The sequence below is a fragment of the Trematosphaeria pertusa genome, assembly GCF_010094035.1.
Source record: "Trematosphaeria pertusa strain CBS 122368 unplaced genomic scaffold BU26scaffold_9, whole genome shotgun sequence".
In the NCBI taxonomy this organism is placed as follows: Eukaryota; Fungi; Ascomycota; class Dothideomycetes; order Pleosporales; family Trematosphaeriaceae; genus Trematosphaeria; species Trematosphaeria pertusa.
In genome coordinates, this window is record NW_022987220.1 from 670,448 (window position 1) to 696,131 (window position 25,684).

General features: G+C 52.7%; 9 protein-coding genes across 9 annotated transcripts; 3 read left to right on the top strand and 6 right to left on the bottom strand.

Annotated features, from left to right (window-relative positions):
- Positions 1-1,974: 1,974 nt before the first annotated feature.
- BU26DRAFT_429521 (high affinity glucose transporter) lies at positions 1,975-3,852 on the top strand (the record flags this gene model as incomplete). The annotated part of the gene is made up of 4 exons (XM_033823833.1): positions 1,975-2,066; positions 2,121-2,877; positions 2,941-3,383; positions 3,552-3,852. The coding sequence occupies 4 exons, from the start codon at positions 1,975-1,977 to the stop codon at positions 3,850-3,852; spliced, it is 1,593 nt and encodes a 530-aa protein (XP_033682261.1).
- A 362-nt stretch (positions 3,853-4,214) lies between these two features.
- BU26DRAFT_410046 (HET-domain-containing protein) lies at positions 4,215-4,964 on the top strand (the record flags this gene model as incomplete). The annotated part of the gene is made up of 1 exon (XM_033822921.1): positions 4,215-4,964. A coding segment is annotated over one exon (750 nt), but the record flags the coding sequence as incomplete, so codon positions are not given.
- A 2,308-nt stretch (positions 4,965-7,272) lies between these two features.
- Positions 7,273-8,247, bottom strand: BU26DRAFT_552061 (uncharacterized protein; the record flags this gene model as incomplete). The annotated part of the gene is made up of 3 exons (XM_033832135.1): positions 7,273-7,745; positions 7,900-8,151; positions 8,202-8,247. The coding sequence occupies 3 exons, from the start codon at positions 8,245-8,247 to the stop codon at positions 7,273-7,275; spliced, it is 771 nt and encodes a 256-aa protein (XP_033682263.1).
- A 1,847-nt stretch (positions 8,248-10,094) lies between these two features.
- On the bottom strand, positions 10,095-10,683 carry BU26DRAFT_506531 (uncharacterized protein; the record flags this gene model as incomplete). Its single annotated transcript, XM_033826921.1, has 2 exons — positions 10,095-10,336; positions 10,389-10,683. The coding sequence occupies 2 exons, from the start codon at positions 10,681-10,683 to the stop codon at positions 10,095-10,097; spliced, it is 537 nt and encodes a 178-aa protein (XP_033682264.1).
- A 5,639-nt stretch (positions 10,684-16,322) lies between these two features.
- On the bottom strand, positions 16,323-16,899 carry BU26DRAFT_566245 (uncharacterized protein; the record flags this gene model as incomplete). Its single annotated transcript, XM_033833493.1, has 2 exons — positions 16,323-16,729; positions 16,782-16,899. 2 exons carry the CDS (start codon positions 16,897-16,899, stop codon positions 16,323-16,325), a joined length of 525 nt encoding a protein of 174 aa, XP_033682265.1.
- A 961-nt stretch (positions 16,900-17,860) lies between these two features.
- BU26DRAFT_566246 (uncharacterized protein) lies at positions 17,861-18,374 on the bottom strand (the record flags this gene model as incomplete). The annotated part of the gene is made up of 2 exons (XM_033833494.1): positions 17,861-18,261; positions 18,314-18,374. 2 exons carry the CDS (start codon positions 18,372-18,374, stop codon positions 17,861-17,863), a joined length of 462 nt encoding a protein of 153 aa, XP_033682266.1.
- Positions 18,375-19,442: 1,068 nt separating this feature from the next.
- On the top strand, positions 19,443-20,454 carry BU26DRAFT_606245 (uncharacterized protein; the record flags this gene model as incomplete). The annotated part of the gene is made up of 2 exons (XM_033835645.1): positions 19,443-19,604; positions 19,657-20,454. The coding sequence occupies exons 1-2, from the start codon at positions 19,485-19,487 to the stop codon at positions 20,452-20,454; spliced, it is 918 nt and encodes a 305-aa protein (XP_033682267.1). The 5' UTR covers positions 19,443-19,484.
- Positions 20,455-20,668: 214 nt separating this feature from the next.
- On the bottom strand, positions 20,669-22,769 carry BU26DRAFT_541321 (MFS general substrate transporter). The gene is made up of 5 exons (XM_033831592.1): positions 22,349-22,769; positions 22,144-22,299; positions 21,922-22,096; positions 21,008-21,873; positions 20,669-20,958 (listed from the first exon to the last, which is right to left on the bottom strand). Exons 1-5 carry the CDS (start codon positions 22,477-22,479, stop codon positions 20,841-20,843), a joined length of 1,446 nt encoding a protein of 481 aa, XP_033682268.1. The 5' UTR covers positions 22,480-22,769; the 3' UTR covers positions 20,669-20,840.
- A 782-nt stretch (positions 22,770-23,551) lies between these two features.
- Positions 23,552-25,523, bottom strand: BU26DRAFT_345127 (3-oxoacid CoA-transferase). Its single transcript, XM_033822368.1, has 2 exons — positions 24,696-25,523; positions 23,552-24,650 (listed from the first exon to the last, which is right to left on the bottom strand). Exons 1-2 carry the CDS (start codon positions 25,436-25,438, stop codon positions 23,765-23,767), a joined length of 1,629 nt encoding a protein of 542 aa, XP_033682269.1. The 5' UTR covers positions 25,439-25,523; the 3' UTR covers positions 23,552-23,764.
- Positions 25,524-25,684: the final 161 nt, after the last annotated feature.

The window sequence follows — 25,684 nt, forward strand, 5'->3', positions numbered from 1 at the left end:
AGATTGGATCTGACCAATCAAGCCCCACCGTATATGCCGTATCCTCCATATGCCTCGCGCCAGACCTTCTGTAACTTTGTAGGCGATATCAGATTTCAGTACGAAAGACCCCAACAATACCTCATCCGGCCGTCGATCGAATCCAACGTCGGGCCGGATCATGGACCTGGCGGGTCCTCCGCGGCGGTCTTGTTGCCTCCCAAGCAAACGCCGCGCAACCTCGTTGCACGGAGCATATCTCTATTCAGGACGTCTCCCCTCCTTCTCTTCGTTCCATCGTTCGAATATCCTGTTTCGGTTCGCATTGTCACCCGCCTCCGACCTTGATTGTTTCGCTTACACGACGCCCGTCGGACGTGCCCGCCGTCCACCTCCTCAAACCTTGAGCATGTCCATCGGTTCCATTTGGAGTGAAGACATGTAGCCAGCACTCTCAAAACGACAATGATGGCTCAACGCAAGCCGTTACCCGCGCCAGGGGCCGTCGTGAAAGGAGGCGTCGAGGTGGATGAACCACGCAATGATGCGGAAGTCTACAAAGAGAGAAGTAGCCGCTTACAAGCCATAGGCAAAGGCTTCGTTGCGCGACTCATGTCATCTTCCAAAGACCATTTCAATGACTCTACCCACTGCGACCCTTCACCCACGCGTTCCTTGTTAGAGTATTCGGACCGCTTCGATTCCGAATCCGCACGCATCGGACCCACCTCTCACGTGCTGGCGTGAGAGCTGGATCGACATATTTTCCACTCGGTTGAGAAACGTATCCGACGATGAGCCCGAACTCTTAGATCCCTAGGACGTGGATAAGTTTGTATATGATGAGGAAGAGGACAGTTAGTCCTGCGTTGCGCAATTGAAGCTCTGCGCTTGCTTTCTCATGGAGCACCAGGCGGTCCTTCTCCCTTAAACTCCGTGAGCTGCAGACATACACGTCGAATTCCTAGGTTCATTGATTAATAGTGGGGCAGCATGGATATAGAAGAGCCTCACGCCATGTGTCCCACCGTCAGCCCTCCTCAACACCACAACATCGTCTCTTCATCCTCAACGCTACCCTGCGAGCGCCTCCCCGCCGTGCCACCACATCTCCTAGCTTAACTCCGTCCGAACCAGCGAACACGAAGGGCCTAAGGAGACGCGAAGCAACGGCTCGGCACTCGGCATCACTAGTCAAGCCCGTCAAGCTTTTCCACGCCGCGGGTCGCATGCGGGAGGCGTTGATGATCGGCAGTGCAGAGCATAAAAGGGTTACATGGTGCGTGGGAAAAGTGGAGATACGTCAGCGGCGCGAAGGGGTGATTGGTTAGTATGTTGAGTTCCGTGATGGGACGCCTGAGGTTTTGGGTGGGGTTGACGTCATTCGATATTTCAACGCGAAACGACCACAAGCAGATCGCCGAATCGAGTTTTGCAGTAAGGATAGGATGGAGAGAAGGGCTGCAATGGGAAGGGTAGGAGATGTTTGCAGAGTATGAGAAGGACGGCGGAGAAAGCGACTGTCGTCAGGCGTAAACAGGCACTAGGACAAAGAGCGGTTCGTTGAGCGAGGCTGCCCATGGAAGAACAACGATGATCTCCAATACGGTATACGGTACTCGTAAGCCCGCCGATGGGCCAACCATGTGGTGTTTTGCTTTTCGAACCACTCACAGCATCACCCTCGATCCCACTCGCCGCAACCCGCTTACGCTCCTTCCTTGCCTCCCCGTGGAGCCCCAATCAAAGCGGTCTCTTTCGGAGCCTATACTCGGCAAGGTAACATACCAGAAGCTAGCTCCGCTCCTTCCACTGTTCCTGTGACAAGCCGCACGGGCTCGTGTTGCGGGGCGCCGCGTTTCTGGTTCTGGGGAACCGCAGTGCCCCGTGCCGCAGGTATATATAAGCCAGGTTCCTTCCCCGGTTTCTAGAGTTTTCTGTACAGTTTCCCTTCTCTTGGATCCTCTTCGTCTGATAAAAGAGGATCGAGGCAAGATGTATCAAATTGGGAATATCTACGGCATCACCGCTATTGCGGTCATTGGTGGTGGGTTGTTCGGGTTCGATATCAGCTCTATGAGCGCTATGTACGCCTTCCTGTCTATCCCCATTGCAGCGGACCACTGATGCGTATACTCAAGTCTTCCGACCGAACAATACCGCTGCTACTTCAACCAAGGACCCCATGGCCCGCCCGACTGCTCTGGTCCCAGATCCGATGTCCAGGGCGGTATCACCGCATCCATGCCCGGCGGCTCATTCATCGGCGCACTGGCATCCGGTTTCCTGACCGACATCTTCGGTCGTAAGCGCGCCATCCAAATCGGCAGCGTTATCTGGTGCATCGGATCCATCATCGTGTGCGCCTCGCAGAACATCGGTATGCTGGTCGCCGGCCGCTTCATCAACGGCCTCTCCGTCGGTATTTGCTCCGCCCAAGTCCCAGTTTACGTCTCCGAATTGGCTCCACCATCAAAGCGAGGACGTGTGGTTGGCGCGCAACAGTGGGCCATTACGTGGGGTATCCTGATCATGTTCTACATCTCGTACGGCTGCTCGTACCTCGATGGACCGAAGGCCTGGCGTGTCCCGTGGGGTCTGCAGATGCTGCCCGCTGTCTTCCTCGGATTCGCGCTGTTCATGCTCCCGGAGTCTCCGCGTTGGCTCGCGCGCCATGATCACTGGGAAGAGTGCCACGCCGTGCTTACACTGGTCCATGGCAAAGGCGATCCGAATACGCCGTTTGTGAGGCTGGAGCTTGAGGAGATCAGATCGATGGTCGAATTCGAGCGCCAGAATGCGGATGTGAGCTTTAAGGAGCTGTTCAGGCCGCGCATGTTGAACCGCCTCCACATCGGCGTGTTCACGCAAATCTGGTCGCAGCTAACTGGAATGAACGTGAGCCAACACCGCGGTACACATACCATTCTGAGACATATGCTAATCGTACCGCCACCTTAGGTGATGATGTATTATATCACGTATGTCTTCGGCATGGCCGGTCTTTCGGGAGACACCAACCTCATCGCCTCCTCGATACAGTATGTGATCAACGTCGGCATGACCGTCTTCGCGCTTGTCTACATCGACCGCTGGGGCCGTCGTGGTCCCCTAGTTATTGGTGCGATCCTCATGGCCACCTGGATGTACGCCAATGCCGGGCTTATGGCTTCCTACGGTCAACCGGCACCTGAAGGCGGCCTCAACCACATCGCCGAACAGTCCTGGCAGATCACAGGGGCGCCAGCTCGTGCCGTCATTGCTTGCACATATCTCTTCGTCGCAAGCTATGCGCCAACCTGGGGCCCGGTGTCCTGGATCTACCCACCCGAGCTGTTCCCCCTGCGTGTACGTGGTAAGGCTGTCGCTGTTACCACGGCGTCGAACTGGATCTTCAACTTCACGTGTTGAACTGGAGAGATGATCTATTGCTACCTACGAGCTCTGCCTGTTTATATAAACAGGCAGGTACAAAGGCCTTTGTAGAGTCTCTGACAGTCTCTACAAAGGATCTATTATTAGGTGAAACACCCCTAGCTAGGAGGCTGAGCCTACAACAAAGGCCTTTCAAGGGCCAACATCGCGCTGTCCTATTTCGTCCCCCCGGCTTTCGTCAACATACAGTGGAAAGTCTACATCATCTTTGGCGTTTTCTGCACCGTCATGGCCGTCCACAGCTTCTTCTGTTTCCCTGAGACGTCCGGTAAGACGCTCGAAGACGTCGAGGAGATGTTCTTGGTCGGCATTCCAGCTTGGAAGACGCGCGTTGAGTACCAGAATGTGAGGAGGGCCGAGCAGGATGGCAAGCTGGGTGAGAAGGAGATTCGGCATGAGAGTCCGCAGAGGACGGGGGATGCGGCAACGAAGGTGTAGGCGTGCGCGGGCGGTAGGAGGATGTGAGTGCACAAGTCTCAGACGGTTTCTGGCAATGTATTGGAGTATTCTCTGCCTTGCGAGTCAGTCGATACACGTTCAACCAAAACTTGATAGGACAGCATATGCCTCATCGCGTGAGACACGCCACGATGTGCACAGCCACACTGCCACTTCCCGATTCGGTTCCGGCCAGCTCAGCTCACACCATATCATTCTCGCTCTCTGCCTACACTATAACTACATCAAGGTCTCGATCACCCCTTAGTAACAGCTAGCACTGTAAAGCACCCTACAACAGTCCGGTTCCGTCACCAATACCGCCGAAGCGAGCTATAATCTGTACAAGAGCCACCACGAAAATGCGCTTACTCCACGTCGAATCGATGAAGCTGCACACATTCTATGGAGATGGCATCCCGCCCTATGCCATCCTTTCCCACACCTGGCTCAAAGACTACGAAGAAGTTACGTTCACACAGGTTCAGAATCCTGAAGCATGTCGCCATCTGGCAGGGTATCGGAAGATCGAACTCCTACTGAACCAGGCCGCTGACGAAGGATACGAATACGCGTGGATCGACACGTGCTGCATAGACAAAACAAGCAGCGCGGAGCTGTCCGAGGCGATCAATTCTATGTTCGCGTGGTATCAGAGGTCGCAGGTGTGCTACGCGTACCTCACCGATGTCGACAAAACCAAGAATGATAATTTCATGGAGAGTCGCTGGTGGACAAGAGCCTGGACATTACAGGAACTTCTCGCATCCCAGGATGTAATCTTTTACGATAATGAGTGGAACCGGATTGGTTCGAAATTCGAGCTCGCGGCTGTCATCTCGAAGAAGACTGGCATCGACAAGGAGACGTTGAGGGAGCCGGAGCAGATGTATCTGCGAAGCGTCGCGCAGCGGATGTCCTGGGCATCAACGAGACAGGCGACTCGCATTGAAGACACCGCTTATTCTCTCCTTGGGATCTTCGACATCAACATGCCTCTACTGTACGGCGAAGGCAAGAACGCGTTCGTCAGACTGCAGCAAGAAATTCTGAGGAACTCAAGCGATCAGTCTTTATTTGCCTGGGGATTCTCCCGAGAGAGAATACAAGACTTCGAATTCACTGGGCAGAAACATCTGGATGCGTTTTACGCTATGTTCTGTGACAGTCCCAAAGGGTTCAAGAACTCCGGGCAGATTATTTCCCACGATCGCTATGGCACTGGGACACAGATATCGGTGTCAAACGGCACACTTCATCTTGACGTGCCCCTAATTCCGCTCCCTGTCGACTCAAGCCTCCTTTCAGCTCTACACGGCCTCTGCATAGGGCTACTTCCATGTGGGTTGGAAGACAAACCGCATTTGATGATGGGCATCCTCCTGCGGAGATGGATGCGGCCCGATGGATACCGGCGTGTCTCTCCACGCCTAGGCGTCAGCACCTTTGTAGTTCACTGCAAAGACGCCACCGACAGCCCCCAACAACAGATTTTGCAAAAGATACTGATCAACTATTCGCCATCGGAGTCACGCCTTACGCTCTCCCAAAATCAGCCAAGCTACTTCACGAGAAGTATTGTGCTCAGGAGCTCAGAAGAATCTCGAGTGTGCAAATTCGGTGGATTCCTCTCTTGGTATCAATTCGAGAGCGTGGAGCCCCCAGAGTGGCAGCCGGTCTGGGATAAGGATACCCTAAGCCTGCACTTCCGAGAGCCAAAGGAAACTGGGGTCCGCTGCGTAGTGCTTGGCTTTCGGGGCGTCCTTTCGCGCGACCTTCTCTGCGTTTACGTAAAGGTTACTGTCGCGCTCTCGTTTCTGAAAGACGAGGTTCAAATCTTCTCGATTCCGAGTCTGGAAGTTAGGGAAAATACGTTGAGACAAGTATTGGAAGACGCCACCAACGGGCGGCAAGGGAGCAGTATCGTTGCAGGGGGCGGTCGCGGTGTTTCGTGCGACTTTGTTAGAGCATCAATTGGTTCACGGAAGGTCTTCAACCATATTATCTCTCGATTGGATATCTTCAGTGTGGAGAAAGAGGACAAAGAGGAGGACGAAGTCAAGGAGCTGGAGAAGAAGAGGAAAAAGCTTCAAAAGCAAGAGAAGGAAAGAGCAGCGGGTCAAGAGTGGCAAGTTGAAGAAGAGATACCAGATGAGGAAGTGGTGGAAGCACAGCAAATGTTCCAACCCCTCCAAGCGCCTCAAAAGCAATGGAGACCCATCGTCGTTCGCTTGTTTCTGACCTGCAGTTTATGGACGATGATCATACTCATCTATAAGCAATTCCGAAACAAGCTGGCGACTTACTGGGCCTAGAAGCGCGCGTGGAGGATATCGAAGATAGGATGTGCGACGTCCAAAATTCTTTCATAGTCATCACGACCGCTGGTACGGAGCCTCAAGCATATAGCCGTTTCTCACTAGGAGGCCCATCATGTGTCGGACGCGAAAACCAGACCACCACCGCCGTATAGGACAGCTCACCACTACAGCCAACTCTCCGCTCTTCGCTGGGTTAGACCACTAGACTATGGCAGACCACTGTTGGTCAGCCCGCGCTGCTTTATGCTACTCTAATTACCGAGCTTTGTGCATTCCATGCCCCGGGGCGTACGATAGAGTTCGTGGCCGATCTAAGCCGCGAAGGCGGAATGCGCTCACCGGTATTATAAGCTCAGAAACTCCAACTCGCAGCACCTCCCCTAGTATCTATGAGTGCTTGCGCATCGCGTTATAACTCTACCCGTTGTAATATTTCCTCAGTCTCACCTCAATTCTCGACGACGATGCGGCCGGGACCCTTCGTCCTCGTCGTCTCCTTCGTCTTCTTTCGTGCCGTTGCGCCCTCATCGCATCTCTGGGAAGATTCCCCTGTACAGGGCAGTCATAACCTCCCACCAACCGCCCGCTACCCAAAAGCCCCACCATTAAGACCAGTCCATCAGAACGGAAGGCCGAGAGTGATTGCATCGGTAGCAGTAGCAGGTCGGGCGCCTGGAGCCAGCTGGGCTCACGATCTTGTGAAAGATGTGCCCCGTCGCTACGGAGCGCGATGGCGATGACACTTTAAAGGAGTGACCGAAGATGGAGGTCTGTGTTGGCGATGTAAATATCGGTGACGGTGACGATGACTCAGTTGAGCGATGGGACTCACGTCCATACCAGACGCGAAAATTAATATGTCATGCGATAGTATCAGCATTTGAACACGAATTCTTACTGGTATAAAGTCATATAATTTGCATTGTAATTACAAATACAGTTTTGATTGGGGAGAATGAGTGACTTGGAAACATTTGGGGGAAGAAGAAAATGATGAATTCGCTGCCCTGGTCACAGACACCCTACCCAGCCGAAGTACACTCCGGCTCCGTTTAGGAGCCCGGATATGCGCTGAATGAGTGCGACTCTCATGGCTGATTTACCCGCTCCTTTGTTGCGAATACATCTGTTTCCCGAGTTGTTCCTTCTCTGGTTGTCCCCCCGTTTCCTGGAGCGAGATCAGACGATCGGGGATCTCTATTGCGAGCCCGGGCACTTCCTTTCCGCTTTCATTTCCCGGGTCACAACCACCCGCGGCGTCGTGTCCTCCTGGAGGGCTTGGGATTGTGTCGCGGTCTTGCCGTGGGACGGCCACTCCGGTTTCGCCGGCCGCAATCGACTGCAGCCTTACTCGGTTCTCTAGGCTCTGGAGAGCCTCAATTTCACTCTTGTAGTATTCCGTCTGCGCAATCTCCTCGTTTTCGTGAAGTAGTGAACACTTCACCAGCATCGACCGATACTCTCTTCCCCCCGCTGCTGCTCTTCGATCTTGGCTATAAACTCGGAAAAAATGTATGCAGTCTTCCTCGCACTTGCGTTCGGAAGGATCGCGGTACTCATGCTTCGCGTAATCTGAAAGAGCAATTAGAGAAGTTACACTCGGAAGAACGGTGCTGAGATACCTCGAATGCGATTACTGATCTCTTCCTTCTTGTGGTGGCTAGAGTTGGGCGCCAGGCCTGCTGCGTTAGTACTCCGCGTATCATGACACCAGGGTGGAACACACTCTCCGCCTTCTCAACTTGAAATTGTAGATGCTTTAGGAGCCCCTCCGCGGCATCGATCTTAGAACAATGGCGTGCGGACGCTATCTTAAGCGTTCTTATGTCATTCATCGAGCTGGCACAGACGGAGATGCACTGGTACGTTTCCCCAGTCTGGTCATCCTCATACGTTGAATCGCAGACCGTGAATTTATGGCTACATTCTTTGTCGCACTCATACTTGAATGGGCAGCCATACTTTCGCTCCGTGATGGCTGGAACTGGTCAGTGGATATTGTGATGGGGGGCCTGATCACTCGCGTACCTATGATGCTCTCCTTCAGCTCTTCCGGGATTGGCTCCTCACCCATTTCTCCGGGCTTGTGTTGTGAAGAATACGGCGGTGTGATAGTTGATATGCAAACAGTATTTGAATGGAGCGATGGCTTGTTGAATACAGAGGCTGGTATAGAAATTGAGTGCTGTTAGGAAAGTGGAAACGTCGAGGCAAAGCTATGCTGCCGAGAGCTTGATTTATGTCCACGTATGACTGTTGACTGCATGACTCCAGGCTAGGCAGGGGTTGGTGCGAAGTCGTAACACGGTGGAGGCCGTCTATTGGGGTTAACTCCAGGTAGAAGTCCCCACGAAAAGCTGAATTTCCCATCTTCCCTGCCGCGTTGTTTTGCGTCGTTGCTGTAGGTGCTTTGGTCGGGCGAGCGGCCGAGCATGCACGCTAGCCCGGGCAATGCAGATGCAGGAATAAGCTACGTAGCGGGGATTGCGAGCGGGTATTGTAATTCTGAGTTTCCTTCGGAGTCTCGTATTGAATGCTTGATGATTGATAGTTGATGGTGGAGGGGTCGTCCCGAAAAAGGAATGGCGCAAAAGGATGACTCAGCGGAAAGGTTTTACAGTGTTCACACGATCACGAACATCCTCTCACTATGCGTCGCCGAAGTAATATTGAGTACCGTCGAAAGACTTCAGAACCTATGTACAATGGAAATCTATACGTTATGTCGGCCTGAATAAGGTGCGTGAAAGTATTTAGAGAGCCGTACTGGGCGAGGAATATTAGCAAGCAGAAGAGTCACCACACGTAACACAACAGTCTAGGAAATGATGCAACCTCATACGACAACATATCGAACATCCAGTTCCTTCAAAGGCCAACGTCAAGGGCTATGCAGCCCGTACTCCCGGTGCAGAACCCCGGCTCATCGCGGCGTCGCGCCAGAGAGCGTCCTTTCGACTCTCACTTTCAGCCTACTCGACTTCTCCCGCTCCACGAACTCGGCCGCGAGCTAATCGCACACAGCCCGCCGTTCTTGTAAAACTTCCCAAATTTTCCCCTCTTGGCTCCTCGATCTTCCCAAGTCTCGCTTGAAAAGGCACGGGTCCCGATGTCCGCAATCCAATTGCGTATAGCAATACGACTCCACGAAGTGGTATGCTGCGTCGCCATCGCGCCGTCCATGGACGTCATCGGAGAAGTGCCAGCGTAGACGTTGGTCGAAATCGGAGTCGAGGTAGTTGTCTCAGCCGCACCACAGTTGCTCTCTCGGGGCGATGAGTGCCACTGGTCATACCAGCGGTGTCTGCCGCGGCTGTCAAGGGGGTTAGGAGAGCTATAGGTGACGGTCACGCTAGAAGCGGGTGTCCCTAGCAGTCGTTCTGGTAAAGAGAAGGCCGCAGGCAACTGCCGTGATTCGTCACCAAAACCGCCGTATTTATTGGCTATCTTATATCCGAGGTTCTGTTCATTGCTGCTGACAGAACTTTAGATGAGAAGAACAAGGCCTGAGATTCAGAAAGATAACCTTTGCTAAGCGCAACCATTCTCCGACCCCTATGAAGTACGACACTTTTCGCAAGAGCGGAGTCTGGCTTTTACCGGGGTAGCATTCCCGCCGAACGGCGGGCGCGTTGTGAAGGGAAAGTACCGATCCTGAGTAGCGATCGACATCCGAAGCGCATTGCAGAGGATAACATTGAGTCGCACAAACTATGCATGGAAGAAAACGAGAAAAGGAATCGCTGACATGGACTTCCAGAAGTATGGGATTAGAGCGAACCGTGGCCGCAATGATTGAATCGTGTTGTACATGAGCCTCCTTCGCATATTCCTTCGTAAATACCTTGCAAAATTCCTAGCAAACTATGCCCGTGAGAAACAGTATTATCACCTCGGTGAAATACAATCTGTTGTACCCATTCACCGCGGTTTCACCATATTATGCCGCTTTGCCTCCCTTCGCGCCCGCTCATCCGCTCTCTTCGCTTTCTCTAACATCTCGACGAGCGCTTTCATTCCTTCCTCCTTAGTACTGTGAAAACCTGTTCTGAGTCCGTCCCGGATTGCATTCTTGCTGTTCACTACTCCAAACGCGTAGCGGTTGATATCTCGGAACTGGCGTATCTTAGAGTTTTTTTTTGGGTAGAGTCCTGCTACCAAGTCTGAAAAATGCTTAGCAGGGGGTTCTCTTCATATGGAATGTAGAAGATTTACCTTGTGCCTTTTGTTTATCAGTCTTCTCCGGATTTTTTGGGCCAGTGCTTTGGGCACCCTCGTCCGGCTTACTGGGCTTCACGTCCTTGGGTTCGTAGATCTCCGGAGCCAGGCCATCTTTTTCCTTTGGCTCGCCTGGCTCCTTAGGCTGCGGTGTACTCTTCTCACCATCCAGGAAATGCACCGTTTTCCCAGACAGGGGCTTGTCAGGCAGCATCTCCTCGTCGCTAGGCTCTGTAGTGTCGCTCTTGTCTCTCTGCTCACTAGACTCCCTAGACTCTCCGGACTCGCTCATTTTGTGTCTTGCCGATGGGAACCCTAGTACGAAGTGAAGCTCCGTGGAACCCCTTCCTCAAATGGTGGGAGGCCTGTGCCTACCGAAGTGGTTTGTCGAGTTTTTTGGACCCGCGGAGAATTCAGGGACGCTTGCGATGTGTATAAAATGGAGTGTCGAGCGCGTTCGGGATTTCCTCACTACAATAGTGTTGCTGGTGGTTTTCCGAAAGTGGAGTGTAAGGGTGCGGGCCTGGGAGGTGTGTGGGAAATTCTTATAGTAAAATATGTAATGAGACGTTCGGTTGTCATTCGCGTTTGACTCACACTTTCCAAGTCATTGCAACCTTGGAAGGTATCGTGACTAATAGGGTTCATCAACAGAGTGCGCGTGCCCTCAAGGTTTGGTAACCTTGGAACCTGAGAAACATACACAAATTCTCTAAAAATAAAGTGGTGTCGCGGCGTATAGATGGGCGCCGCTTTGAGTGCATATACCGTACAGTTATCGGAAGCTCTAGATTGATCTTTTGCTTCCACAAGTGGGGAATTCAACGGACAACTTCTCTCTCCCCTTCGCCCTCCGCCCCCACAACAACAAAAAAGCCTCGTGGCTCTGACCTAAGCCAGACGGAGGTACTCTAGCTTACGGTCAATATTTTAATCCTTTCGCAAGTGATGGAACGGAGACCTGGAGGCTATCTCCTCGAGTACACATTCTACACCCCAATGTGATTACGAAACCCCGATCCAAAAGTAGACTCAATGTACTTAGGAAATCGAGTTTATATGTTCATTTCCGCTCCCCCGAATGCATTCCTGCAGCCCGGGCATAACAAATACTCCCTCCGTCCTGGTTTAGAAAGGTAGAAAGAAGATTCATTCCTCTACGAGCATCTAGTGTGAGTTATCTACCTACTCTCACCCTCCTCTCCTTCTCTTCCCTATGTATAGCCGTGAACCGCCATTCTTGGGGTTGACTTTGCGATCTTTCAGGCCATCCCCGAACATTCCCACGAGGATCCCTTGAATTTTCTTTCCCAAAGCAATCGATATATCGTCCAAGGCTCCTTCCCTGGTGGTTTCATCTTTACTCCTGATCATGCAGATGGGCTCGACTCTCCTCACGTCCCACACTGATACAAAAAACCGGTCTTTACCGTTTCCTTCCAATTTCACGGCTAGGTGGTAGCCATCTCCCGGTCTCCAGCAAAATACGGCGATGTCTTACGGTGTTAGCATATTAATATCGAGCACAGAGGACCAATACTAAACGCACCTTTGATTCCTCCAGTGAGGGCTGGATACTTTGTAAAAGCATCCCCGCCTGTACAGTCTGTGCACTTGATTTCATACACTGCCTTCAATGTGGTCATGTTTTGCTGCAGTGCGGCATTTGCCTTCTCCAGGGCGGTATTCTCTTGCTGTAACTTGTCAATCTTGTCCTTGAATGCGGCTTCCTCTTTCAGTAACTTGTCATTCTTGTCCTCGAGTGCGGCTTTCTCTTGCCGTAACTTGTTATTCTTGTCCTCGAGTGCGGCTTTCTCGTCATGCAACTGGGTGATCCACTGCTTCTGTTCTTTCGCGAGCTCATTCCAGGATTCCATTTTCTTCGAGGCATCCCCCAACCGCGCCCTCAGCCAAATTTGGTCTTTGGTTGTCTTTTCAAGGTGTAATTCAAGGTTTGATGTCGAACATTTCAATGCATTAATTTCCGTCTCTTTTGCATCAATTTCATACTTCTGCTCGATAACCGTTGTAAATGTGGTACAGACCATGTCCATAAGGGGAGAGAGAACGTCTACGAATTGTAAGTATTCCCCCAAATGCTTAATCAAGATCATACCACGCACCCCGTGTCTCATTCGCTTGTGATGATAGAGCTTCATCGATCGTTTCTAGAGGCCTTGTTAGTTACCTATGCGCTCTCTAGGTGATGAACATGCCCAAACACCTACTTTTCAGCGCCCCTTCCTTCTGTTCGAAGGCCTTCTCCAATGTCGGTACCATTGCCTTGACTTCTTTGATGATTTTCTCGTAGTCCTTAGACTCAGTGCTCTTCCCTTGAGGAGCCACTGCCACTGGATGGGTTTCTTGAGCTACCACCGCAGACCTGGAAAGCGTGGAGATCGTGGAGTTTGCAGGTGCTGCTTGCTGTTTCGAAGCGGACGGCGAGGCCTCGGAGGACGTTTGGGCTTTGCGTGCGTTCTTCCCGCTATCTTGTATCCTATCGAGCTGTTCGTCGGTTGGGACGTGGTGGTCCTCCCAAGGATTTCTTTCCACCTCCGCCATCGAGAGCATTCGTGATTTAGTTTCTGATAGAAGTCAAGGTATGAGTTTCCTGCTTCTGTTGCGATCTTCGAGTAGGTATTCGAGTATGGTGTTCGGGAAATGAATTTGAGCCTGTAATATGTGTATGGAGTATGAAAGAGAGTCATGAACCATAGTCCAAGAACGCTTCTTGTGGCCGCTTGATGACTGTTCCAACACTATGAGTACAAAGTTTTAGTCATGATTCGGAGTTGTAGATTGGCGGCCCCAAGGGTTGCACGGCCCTCCGAACTTAGAAGTAGTCCTCGGAATTTTTTTTCCTAGGGGAAATTCGGTAGCGTGATTATACATAAATCACTTACAGATGTCTATTGAAGTGCGCACGTAAGAGAAGCTCAACGTTGAAGATAGTTGAATGAAACACGATCGTACGTGAGGCAGCAGTAATCATTAATGCCCGCCTCCGAAAGAAAAATAGAAGAGACGTCGTTCACGTGGTATTGGGCGTGCATGAAGCCCTTCAACGAGTGGGGGGTGTACCAATTATGCCAGCATATTTCAATGGAGGTTACCCTTGAGGTAGGAAATAACAGCTGGTTGCAGCCTTCTCAGCTCATCGTGGCTTGCGGAAGCTACTACGATAGGGGACTCCTTTGCTCATATGTAGATTCCACCTCGTTTGCAGCGTATGAAATGGCGCCTCTCAATTCCTTGCGGAATCTATTACTAGCGCCACCACGACCGAACTTATCCGCACCTTACACTGGAGAATACTGAGAAGGCTCTCAATAGAATCCAAGTCGGTCCTGGTAGGCTCGCTCGCCTGGAATACCTCGTCTTTTCCCAACAACAATAAAGCTGCGTACCTTAGTTTCCTCTTCTCCGTCTTATGATTCGCGCGTAAACTGACATTTATTGGGAGGACGCGATAGGTATCGTTGAGGTCGGTGGGCTTTCTTCGAGTTCTTCGGCGCATCCTGTGGGTGCTCTCAGAAACATTTTTTCAGCGGTATTGCGGGAGACTTACGAATAATCAAACACTCCAATTGCGTCATAGGCTTAAAATTAGGGAACTTATCGTACGTGAAGTCTGCGAGGTCATCTTGAGAAGTTGACTTTCACGAGTAGCAGAACATTTTAGAAAGGCTCATAAGACTCTGTTTCCCAGGTATTGTCAAATTGATGTCGAATTCGAGTTTGAAAGGTCGTCGTGGGAGGCGATGCTCTGCCGTGAGTCTTGCGCTAAACGACTGTCTGTCGCGGAGTCACTCAACATCGAGTCGGCGAAGGTGACACTAAGTGAGAGACTCGTTCATTTCAAAACCGAACTACCGTTCGCCTGGTCAGGTCTTGAGTGCTAATGTCTTCAACGGCTTTCTGGCGTGCTGCGGCTCGTTTATCGTTCGAATTAGGTGTATGGGGCGATAAAATACTTTATATGGGTGCTCGACAGCTTTTTACCCTAAGCTGGATGGCGATGGAACGTAGGGATGAAATAGTGGTGTTGGAGGGTGCATCAGGCATGTAGCTTGTGACGCACCCGCGACCGCGGACATTTGTCGGGGCCGATGCAGGCCCGACGACCACCTCCTCCAGTATGCTTCCTCCCTCAGATGCATCCCAAAGTGGGCTTCGACTGCATCAAGCAGCTTTACCGGTTGCTTCCCGCTTTCGTTTCGCATTCCTCGTTTCGCACGAAAATTTCCTCTCGACCTCATCTCAACCATATATGAGGACCTCGGGAGCGTCTGAGGCGAGTCACACATCGAAACGAACTCCGACGCCACGAAATTACTTCGAACACCGAAGACGGCAAACGAACATGCTCCTACCGTGCCATGGTGAGCAGGCAATGAGACGCCGCGGAAACAAGGGACAGCTTAGCTCTATGCGCCGGAGCGTTGGACAAGGACATCCTTCGATCGGCCTTTTCGATCGCGAACAGCTGTGAGCAAAGTCGTATGGATTAACTCAGATGGCCGGACACACTGGCTTCAAGATCTCACCAGGTCTTTGTGCGCTAGTCCTACGGGATGCGCTGCATACGGCAAGGCGGAACACTCTACGGTCTGCGGTTACCGACCCTCCACATCGTGTTCACATCCGATAGAAGATGTACATTTTGGAAGATTCTAAACTCAATAGCGCTGTTAGAACACGTAGAAGTACCATCCTTGACATCGCATCAACCATCTCTACACCCGTCCGCTCGCCCAGTCCAGGAGTTCATGAGATGAACGAGTCCACCCCATGCCCCCTCAGTGCCATTTTTACCCTTGATCCTCTTCTCCTCATTGCGGGCGAGCTTCTGATCTAACTGTACCCGCATGCATCGCAAAACCTCAATCTTTTGTTCTGCCTTCACTTTCTTCAATAGCTTCTTGGCTTTGCAGCGAACGACGCCAGAGACATGCCAATTCCCATTGCGGTCCTTTCTCGTCCGCGTCTTTATCTCTAGACCTTCTATGGAATCTCCCCAAACTTCTCTGGCCTTGTCTACCGCGCTTTTGTCAGTATTGACTGACATTTATCAGAGGGGATTGGACGCACTGTAGCAATCTCTTCGCACGATGTCCTCCTCAGCGTTGTCCCAATTCTGTTTCGTACAAGCCTGTCCTTGGATATTGACTTCCGGCGCCGCTTTGTCCTTCGGCTTTGGGGTATCATTAACTTTGTTGGACATAGTGCAAGCCTTCGAATAACGAAGTTAGCGTATTCTGCCAGGAGCGCATCATCAACGCTGATACTTACCGAGAGTGATTTTTTCTTTACAGTCTCGTGGTAGTGGGGGAGGTACGCTGCGTTCACAAAGATTACTGGTGTTGCGGGATATGTATTGGAAAGATGTACTTCGCCGAATTTGTGGTATGTAGAAGAGAAAGAGTCGCACCCAAAGTTCGCGGTTTATGTGCACTATGTGAGTCAGTTCTTTTGAGTATATTGACGAATGACTGAATGACTAGGAATAGAAGAGGACTCATAGCTTCTTAGTAAAGAAGCCACCGACTCGAAAGTAGCAGTAAGGAGCTCCATGCTTAACTAAAACGCTAATGCAGGACCGCAACGCCATGCACGAAGATGGCTCGCGCAAGACTTCTTTCGATAAAGACGTATGGAATGGTTTCTATACTTTGCCTGCGACGGCCTCGCACACAATCCAATACCCCAACGCAGAGAGGAGTCATAGGGTCGCTAGAATCCAGTCACTATCGACCAGTCACGTGCCGAGTGTTCTGATTCACCTCATTCATCAAACTACGAGCAGCCATGTTTGAAGGGTCCTCGGGTACGCCACCGATTCTATTGCAGGACTAAAACACCAAAATGAAGTCAACACCACCTCCCACTTCACCAGAGTGACTGTTAAGCAAGGATCTGCTTCATGGACCATTATATCTTCGGTACATTATCGAAGGACAGCCCAATCGTTATCCCTCCATGCGCTCTGCGCTGCCCCGTAACCGATCTTGCCGATGGTGTTCCCCCCAGCGATTTTTCCGCAACCGTTGCTAATTCGGGATCCCTTGGGATCTTGCCTTGAAATCTCTTCCCAACTTTGTATTGAAGTAAACCCAATAGGCTTTCCACCGCGTCCATGTCTGACCCTTCTGGCGCTCCCGCTTCGGTGATGCTGGTCCCGAATTTCTTGGGATTGGGGTCATTGGGATCGTTCTTATCGGATTCGCTTTTGTCGACGAGTGTGGCCACGAACTTCTCCTCCATTCCATCATTTACTACCACTATGATAAGGCGAAGAGAATCCGTGCCGGGTTTATCGTGTAGAAGCTCGCCGCATTCTGTTCCTCCAGTAAGCCTGGGCGGTAAAATTGTTGGGATTTGCTACATTACCTTTTATTTGTGCCTCCCACTGTCCATATATGAACCCGGCATCGATGGTCCGTTCGCGATTCATGGTAGGTTTGTTGGGTTGACGGTCGGTGGGATATAGAGACATTGGAGTAGACATGGCTGTCTCTTTGTAACAGGAAATAGAGTTGTTCAGAATAGCCTTTGTGAAAGTCCTGTGTGTAAGGAAGGGCGGACGCAGGTGGAAGAGGTGGGGTACCTATAATCAGAATGACTCGACCTCCAAACGCGAGACATTCCGCGCGGGCAGCATTATGACTGTGCCAAGGCGACCGTGGTATGAAGGAGTCAGTGTGTCAATGCGTCACAAGCCAGCATCCACGTTGGGGTTGGAACTGTGATACAATGACGGAAGTTGGCGAGCCGCCTCCGATCACTGCTTTCTACCATCACAGCATGAAGAATTGAGCCAATATTGTTACAATAGCAGATTAATCTAAAGACTCATCCGTATCCTTGTCCGTTCCCTAGTCCTTAGTCGCATCCGTGTCCTAGTCCGTATCCTCGCTGTTGGGGTTGGCCAGTATCTCCTTCAGCGTCGGAAACAACTTCATCCTAATGTCCTCCAGGCTCCTACCGTCTTCTTGAGAGCCTCCACCTTTTTGTTATCACCTAAGAAAGTTCCTCCCTCGCTGCTTCCTGAATCAAACGGATCTTTGAGGACTCGGCATACCTCGCGTCGAAATGCTTCGATGAGAGAAACATACTTGCCGCGCGATCAAAGTCTTGCGATATCGCGCCGCAAGGGGTTATCGGATATTTCCAGTGGCTTTGTTGTTTTTCGCATCCACCAGACCTGTATAACTTAGCGCCTTCTCTTTCGTGTCATCCCTTTTGATGACCCCCGGAGCTAACCTTTCCAACGGCGCGCGGCCGCAAGCAAACTCGCATGTATGTGCCACAGATATCCGAACGCAACGGCTTCGACATCTCACCAGTTCCGCGCGCCACATCCTTTGGAGGCTTGAGCACTCGTGTCATAAATGCCTCAATGGGGCACCGGGAGAAAAAGCAGGCAGAAGAAGTAGATTTGTAAGAATACAGTGATTTCAATCCTAGATCTAGCTCTGCCGTTCAATCTCGTCGTAGTAAGCCTCCCGTCGGTCCGAATTCTGTTTCTCCATTTTGCTCTTCTCATGTGCCCATTGCTGTCTGACTGCCCGACTTTCCATTACTTTGGCCGCAAACTGAGAATCATTGCAGAATTTGAGAGAGGCTTCAGCCTCCAGCGTCTCGAGCAGGCTTATGGCGGCTTTGCTCCTTCCATCAACCCCGCACCCCTCACTTGTGCAAAGAATCATCTCGACCCTTGATTTTGCAACGTCGACGAGGACAGCAAACCAATACGGATCCGCCCGTACTAGCCCCTTGCCTAGTTGGTCCTCGCTCATTGTGAGAGGGTGTTCGAAGAATACGAGTCGGAACTTGCGGTTCGCTCCGCTGTAGAGTACTTCGGCAAGGTCTGCGATCAACCTTAGTAACCAAAGAATCGAGGAGCATGAAGGTTTACTGACTGAGGATTCGCCTCTCCATATATTCCACTATAATCTCCTCTTCCTTTACTCGATCGGCCATTCTGTGTTGTTGGTCGTTTTCGAGGCTCCGGGATACCGAGATGAGCTTGCAGCTTTCTTAGAAGTTGTAATAGATATTCAGGTAACTTGGTGCGGTGTTGTGGGGGATAGTGGGCGAAGTTGTCCATGGGCGGCACTTTTATAATTTGGTTTGACTCATTGCAACGACCCTTTGTCGCCGACTCGCCGTCGTGCCATGACTGTGTAGGAGTCAGAGAGGAATAGGTTGCACGATAACGCCCGATTTTATATTCGCCATGACTCTTCATATCTAGATGAGTGCGCATCGAGTGCCATACTCCGCTTTGGAGTCGGGCTTTCCGTCATTATATGGTGATATGATGAGTCTTGGGTACCGGAGTGACCTGCGGATGAAATTATAGATGAAGCAGTGTGCCTGTCGTTGAAGCACTTCTAATGTGTCTCAACTCCCCTTCGTACACATAATGGCTTCAATCAGCTCCCTGCTAACTATATCGCGGGTAGCATACCATGCCTGAATCATGTTGTCCAGTCAGCACCTCCATGCGTCACAAGCCATCATCGATGTTGGTAGGGAACTGTGATGCAACAGCGGGAATTAGCGAGTCGCCCGCTGCCATTGGCCAGCACGGGATGCTCTCATGGAAACTGCAGACTCGAGAAGAGCCAGGCCGGATAGCCCATTCCTAGGAGTGAAACCTAATGTCCGAGTCCTCTGCACTCCCAACACTCACACTCCTATCGCACAGTCACAAGAGCCCGGGCCGCACTTACTCACGTGAAATGACACTACCGTCCTCGGACGTCGGAAAACTTGAATAGACCTCACGACCATCCGTCTCGGCAGATGCATTCCTAAACCCAGTTAGCCTGCAGCGGCCCGCAATGCTTATTCGCGCCGGCGCGCCACTCATTACCCGTCCTGCGAAGCTTGACGGTAGCGCTGACCCCGAGGCCCCCCATCGGCGCCTAACACTCCACTACCGTGACCGACGATCGCAGTTCGTCGGCCGAACGCGAAACCCAAAAAAAAGTATAAGAAGCACGCCGCTATGCAGCATTCAGTGACGCTCAAGACGCACGCACGTTACAGGCGCAATTTGCACCATCCAACCACCAAGTTCCCAAGATGTCCGCCCCGCAAACCACCACCGTCGCAGAAGACAACTCCGCACCACCCTGGACAAAGCTCAAATCCTCCGACCTCCCCTGGTACACCGACGACGTCGAAGGCCAGCTCAGCCCCTCCGTAAGCATCCCCCTCCCCAATCCCTCCCCTCCCCCACTAACACCCACTCCAGATACGCGCACAATTCGAGACCTACTCCGCCATCCCCGCAGACGACGTAATCCCACACATCCGCCGCGTGCGCGCCACCCTCTGGAACATCCGCGCCTACCCCTGCACAGGCCTCTTCGTCTTCCTCACGCCCTTCGTAGCCTCGCACTCCGCGCTCCCGCGCATTGTATCCTACGTGCAGACCGTGCCGGACGGCAAGGTGCTGGACGTGGGGTGCTACATCGGGCACGACCTGCGGGCGCTGCAGTTCGCGGGGGTGCCGCAGGGGGCGCTGCACGGGCTGGACGTGCTGCCGTTCTGGGAGCAGGGGTGGGAGCTGTTCAACGACCGCGAGAAATTTGATCTGAGCGGGCGGGTTGTGGTGGGCGATGTGCTGGATTTTAGCGCGGGGAGCGAGGCGAGTAGACTGTTGGATGGGCGGATGGATGTCGTGTGGAGTAGTGCGGTGTTGCATCAGTTTGCGTGGGATAAGCAGGTTGTGGCGTGCAAGCGGCTTTTGAGGTATACGAAGGGGAGGGGGTCGTTTGTGTTTGGGTGTCTGGCGGGGAGCTGTAAGGCCGCCGGGGATATTGAGATGGAGAGGATGACGGGGGGTGGGGTGAAGCGCGCGGAGGAGCCGTTTAAGCATGATAAGGAGAGTTTTGAGCGGTTGTGGGGGGTTGTGGGGGAGGAGGTGGGGATGGGGTTGGAGGTTGAGGTTAGGTGGACTGAGTGGGGGGACTGGGGGTGTGAGGTGGAGAGGGCGAGGTTTATGGGGGAGGATATGGGGGTGTTGGAGTTCACGGTTAGGATTGTGTAGATGTTGGGCTGCTGAGTGGCCCAAGCGAGGCTTAGAAGGGAGCACTCGAGTGGTTCATAGTCGTTATTATTCGTTGGAGGGCTTCGTGAATGGGTTTCCGAATTAAAGTTTGGGACATATTGGTGTGTGCGTGTGCGCTGTCCGTACGTTAGCAAGTCGACGTGCACAGAAGGTGTTCGGAAGGTGGCGTCATATCGTGGGAGTCATGTATGTTGGCCCTTGGCAGTGACACAATGTGCATTCGTGAAACCTGTGGACCCTACGCCCGCGGACCCATAATCGGAGGTGACTCGATAGGAGATATCCTGGCACCATCCAAGCGCCTGGTCCAGCTCTTTCGCATCCCTTTTCCCTGCCCGATTATACCCTCCGTGCGCATACCTCGCTCACATTACCATCTTGAAGCTCGGATCGCGATCATCGCCCTTCCCTTCCCAAGCATTAAACTTGCCCGCCTGCTTATCCCGATTAATCTTCCTAACCCAGAACACGTTCACCGCAATGCTATGCCCCGTTAGCCACTCCATTCCCTGCCCGTCGGAACAACACTTACAGCAACCACGCCGCACAAAGCAGGCCCAGCATAATCCTATGACTCTTATGAAAATTCGGGCTCTCTTTCTTCTGATACACAAAGCTCGCCACGAACCCACCACAATTCGCAATCGCAAGCTGCAGCGCCGACGTCGTCGCGCGCTTGTAATGCCCCGCGGAGTTATTGCTGTTCCAGGAGAGGATGCAGGGTACGGAAGCGTACATGCCCGTCGACATCATGAAGGTCATGCCGTACTGCACGTGCGGGTTTGTGCTTGACGAGATGACGCCGTACCCAATGATCGCGATGGGGAGTGTGGCGAGCATGATGGGTCCGCGCATCTTCAGTTTGTCGGAGAGGATCGCGACGAAGACAGTCATTACGGAAGCCACGGCGTAAGGGATGACAGTCCAGAGCTGCGCTTCGTTTGGATCGCTGGCGAATTTGAGGTTGTTGATGATAGTGGGGAGGAACAAGCCGAATGAATACAGGCCGCAGAGAATCGCAAAGTAAGCCAGCGCGGAAAGCCAGACCTGCAGATTGAAGATGCCCCGTTTGACTTCGGCCCAGGAGAACTCCTCGTGGGTTTCATGTTGTTCGTGGAGGCGGCGACTCCCGTGTTCTTTTTGCTCTGGTGTGAGGAAGCGTGCGGTTTCGACGGAGTTGGGGAGAATGAAGTAGCTGCATACGCCGATGAAGACGGTGAGTAAGCCTTCCACGATGAAGATCCAGCGCCAGCCTTCAAGGCCGCTCTTGTGGCCGATCGCATTCAGCCCACGGGCAAGCAAGCCACCGAAAGCCCCTGATAGAGAGGCTGCAGTATAGAAGATGCCGATGCGGAGAGCCAGTTCGGTACGTTTATAGAAGCCCGAGAGATAGAGAACCTAGAACTAGATTAGCATCAGATGGCCATGGGCGCAGTTTTGAAATACCATGCCGGGAAGAAGGCCGCCCTCAGCTACACCAAGCAGCGCTCGAACCGCAACGAACGAACCAAACGCCTTTACGAAACCAAGACACATCGTCAGGGTTCCCCAAGCGACGGTCAAAAAGGGAAGCCATATTTTGGGCGAAAATCTCTTCAGCACGAGGTTACTCGGGAGCTCGCTGCATGAAGTCAGAAAGGGGCCTTTGTATAGCGGAAGTGCGCTTGCCTGGCGATGTAAGTCGCATAGAAGGCACAGAGCCCAATCGCGTATTGGTGGTCGGTCATGTGCGTATCTGCCTGAAGGCCCAGGATCTTTGCGTTGCCGACATTCGTGCGGTCAATGAACGAGCAGAGGAACAGCAGCGCGAGGACAGGCAGGATCCTGTACTCAGTTAGACAGCGTCAATGAACGGACCTCGAAGCCAAAATACCTAACATCCATCTTCCACAGCACCTGTCGCGTCAAAGGCGACGCGTCGTCAACAGTGCCAACCATCTCTTCATCAGCCTTCCTACCCCTCCCTTCGATCTTCTCGTCGTGCATTTTTACTTCAGAATCCATCGTGTCTGTCAGATATACGTCCCGTCCTTCGCGGCAGCTGATCCGATATATCGAAGAGACGGTGAGCAAGGGCGCGCGGTACGACGTTACCACGAAAAGAGCAGAGAGGGGACCCCAATCAATTTAAAGCCTGGATGCGGCCGGTTGCACGCGCGACTAGGATGCGAGCTCCCCGTGGGGAACACCAGGCCCGCCCGAGATCTGCGGCCATGTTCGGCCATGGCAGCGCGGCGGGCGGGGCAGTGATCGTCACGCGTCAGCAGGCGGTGGTTGTTTTGCGCCCGGGGGCTCACGTCATGATAAGCCCTGCTGAGGACGTCTTTCGATACTTTTTGCGCTCGCATGCTGAAGAGAATAGTAGTGTTGAGCGGCGCCCAGAAAGGCGCGTTCTTGGAGCTCGCACAAGCACGTCCAAGCTCCCTGGCGTTCGCGGGAGGAAGACGCCAAAAACGCCAAAAACGCCGCGCCTGGGCGCCAACGCATCCAAGACATCCTCTAGAACCACGTCGTTTTGCAGAGGTCGACAAGCTGATCCGAACGATGGTGCCAGCGATAAGGATACGATGAAGGCGCGATGAAAGCTGATGAAAAACCAGGAAGACACCCACTCGCTCGCCCACAGTTCCTAACGGCCGCCGTTGTTTGCCTCGAGAGCTTCGAAGAGACTATCCCCATCTCACATGTCATCAAGAGCCGGATACGCAAGGTCACACGAAGATCCGAAGAGCTCAATTGTAGCCAAAGTCCGCCAGACGCCCTTCCATCGATCTCCCGCGAACAGACAGAGCCTTAGACTATAGCGACGGGCTACTAGTCGGGCCGCGAGCCGAATCCGAGAACATATATGGAGTGAGGGCATACAACTTGATGAGAAAACAGCGTGATACCTGGGCGATGGTCTGCGGATCTCGACATCGAAGGGCAGCGTGGCGCTGTGGCGCCTGCGGTGGAAGTCGGGATATCGAGTGCACAAGCGACCAAATGCACCAACGAGAGGCGCTCGTGTGGTTATAAAAGTCGAGACACAGTCTGTTGAGGATTGTAGTCATGAGTGACATAATGCGTACCACAGTGCCGTTCCCCTGAGGACCTGGAGCGCGGGGGCTGTCTTTGGCACATAGGAGACATATTTGAATGCGCTGCACGCACTGCGTAGGATATCCATTGAAAGGGCAATGACAAAACAAGAAACAGCGGTACGAAGCCATCCATGCCATCGCGAAACGCTCCAACCTAGCCAATGCGTGAAAAGACTATATACAACGCACCCAAACACAGTCTATATCTACTCCATCTCCCTCAAATTCGTCGCAACCTTAAACTCCGCATCCGTCTTCGCCTTAACGTCCTCCACACTCACCCCGGGCGCGACCTCCGTCAGCGTCAACGTCCCCCTCTTCCTATCCACCTCAAAAACCGCCATATCCGTAATGATCAAGCTCACGCACTTCGCTCCCGTAAGCGGCAATTGGCACTCCTGGACGATCTTGGAGCTTCCGTCCTTAGCAACATGCTCGGTCGCAACAACGACCTTCGTAGCATCGGGGTTGCCAACGAGATCCATAGCGCCACCCATGCCTTTGAAGACTTTGCCAGGGACCATGTAGTTCGCGAGGTCTCCGGACGCGCTGACTTGTAGCGCGCCGAGGATGGAGACGTCGACGTGGCCGCCGCGGATCATGCCAAAGGATTCGGAGCTGTCAAAGGTGGAGGCGCCGGGGAGGAGGGTCACGGTTTCTTTGCCGGCGTTGATGATATCGGGGTCAACCTCCTCTTCTGTTGGATGCGGACCCATGCCGAGAATGCCGTTCTCGCTTTGCAGCCAGACTTTGGTTCCCTCTGGCACGAATGCTGCTGCCATCGTCGGGATGCCGACGCCCAGGTTCACATAGTATCCCTGTTTGAGCTCCTTCGCTGCTCGTCGTGCGATGCGGTTTCGGCGCGCGGCGGCTTTGTTCGGCTCGGATGGTTTTCCTGACGCTTCCGGATCGCGGAGCTTCTTGATCTCGATGTTCTTCGGCGCGGTGGCGGGGACGATGCGGTTGACAAAGATGCCGGGGAGGTCGATGTCATTCGGATTCAGCGAGTCGACGGGGACAATTTCTTCCGCTTCAACGATGGTGAGGCGTGCTGCTTTCGCCATAATTGGTCCAAAAGCTTTGGTGGTATATCTGCCCAAGTTCAGCACGCGTCCGCGGGCAAACGACTCAACCTACCTGAAAATGCAGTTTCCCTCTTCATCAGCCTTCCATGCTCTCACAATCGCAACATCGCCGGTCAGTGCAGTTTCCATGAGATATGTCCTCCCATTGAATTCTCTAACCTCCCGTGGCGTGCCATATCCGATGATATTCCCTTCGCTGTCGAACTGCGCGGGAATTCTCCCATCTTGCAATAGCGTATTCACCGCTGTAGGAGTGTAGAAAGCCGGAATGCCAGCACCACCAGCTCGTATCCTCTCCGCCAACGTTCCCTGTGGGCAGAGCTCGATCGTGATACCTCCGGAGAGATACTGCTTCTCTAACGCCTTATTGTTCCCCAAAAAGCTGATGATCAGCTTGTTAACCTGGCCGGACTTGGTGATCAAGGCCAACCCACCCACATCTTCGATGCCGGCGTTGTTCGACACCGCTGTAAGTGAATGTAACGATCGTGCGCCGCGGTTCTTAATCGCTTGTATGAGGGTTTCGGCGACGCCGCAAAGGCCAAAGCCTGCGCTGAGGATGGTGGAGCCGGATTGAAGGTCCGCGACAGCTTCATCGGCAGATTTGAAGAGCTTCGATCTCGAGCGATCGATGACCGGTTCCCGTGAAACTGGAGCGCTGTAAAACCGCTTTTGCGAAACAAATCTCCATTTTCTATCCAAACTCCTCGCGGCACGGAATTGCGCTGGTATGGGCCGATTTGTACATATTCGTGAGGGCAGCGTGAGGAGTAGACGCGATGGTAGCGAGTCCATGATGAAAATGGGCGGTGAAAACGAGCGCAGCGATGCCAATTGGGTTCCAAGGGTCCTCTAACATTTATTGCTCAAGCGGGAATAATTAAGTTACGACGCCCGGGAATGGACCTGTGGACCGGCATGTGAGTATTCTCAGGAGCTGGACCCGAAGCTCGCCGCCAGCCGTGGCTATGACGCGTAGCAAGCGACGCGCTCGGAGACAGAAGTGGCTCCGAGGCGGGGTGATGCTGCAACGCCGGTGTA